Genomic DNA, 264 nt, shown 5'->3' on the forward strand with positions numbered 1-264 from the left:
TTGAAAGACAGGATAGTTGTGTGAAACTAAAAAATGATCTAAAAGGTTAATTAATTTCCAAACCAAATTCCTTGGCATTACCAATGCCCAGTATTAGTTAAGCATTAGTTCAGTTCTGTTTTTTTTTTTCTCATATTTATCCTCCTCCAATTACACAAACCTTTAGGAAACTGCAACTCAGTAGCATCTTCCTCAGTAGACTCGTTGGTATTCTGTGGTTCACTCATGCTGCTTCAGGCCTTCTAGCTCCTTCCGCCCAGGGAT

General features: G+C 38.3%; 1 protein-coding gene across 1 annotated transcript in view; it reads right to left on the reverse strand.

Annotated features, from left to right (window-relative positions):
- Positions 1-264, reverse strand: part of LOC119594088 (DNA-directed RNA polymerase II subunit RPB4-like) — a gene marked incomplete at its 5' end in the record, with an annotated part of 6,742 nt that extends 6,478 nt beyond the window's left edge. Inside the window, 1 exon segment of the mRNA XM_037943141.1 lies at positions 161-264. Within this exon segment, the coding sequence (XP_037799069.1) occupies positions 161-227 (67 nt within the window).

This window comes from Penaeus monodon, chromosome 33 (assembly GCF_015228065.2).
Source record: "Penaeus monodon isolate SGIC_2016 chromosome 33, NSTDA_Pmon_1, whole genome shotgun sequence".
In the NCBI taxonomy this organism is placed as follows: Eukaryota; Metazoa; Arthropoda; class Malacostraca; order Decapoda; family Penaeidae; genus Penaeus; species Penaeus monodon.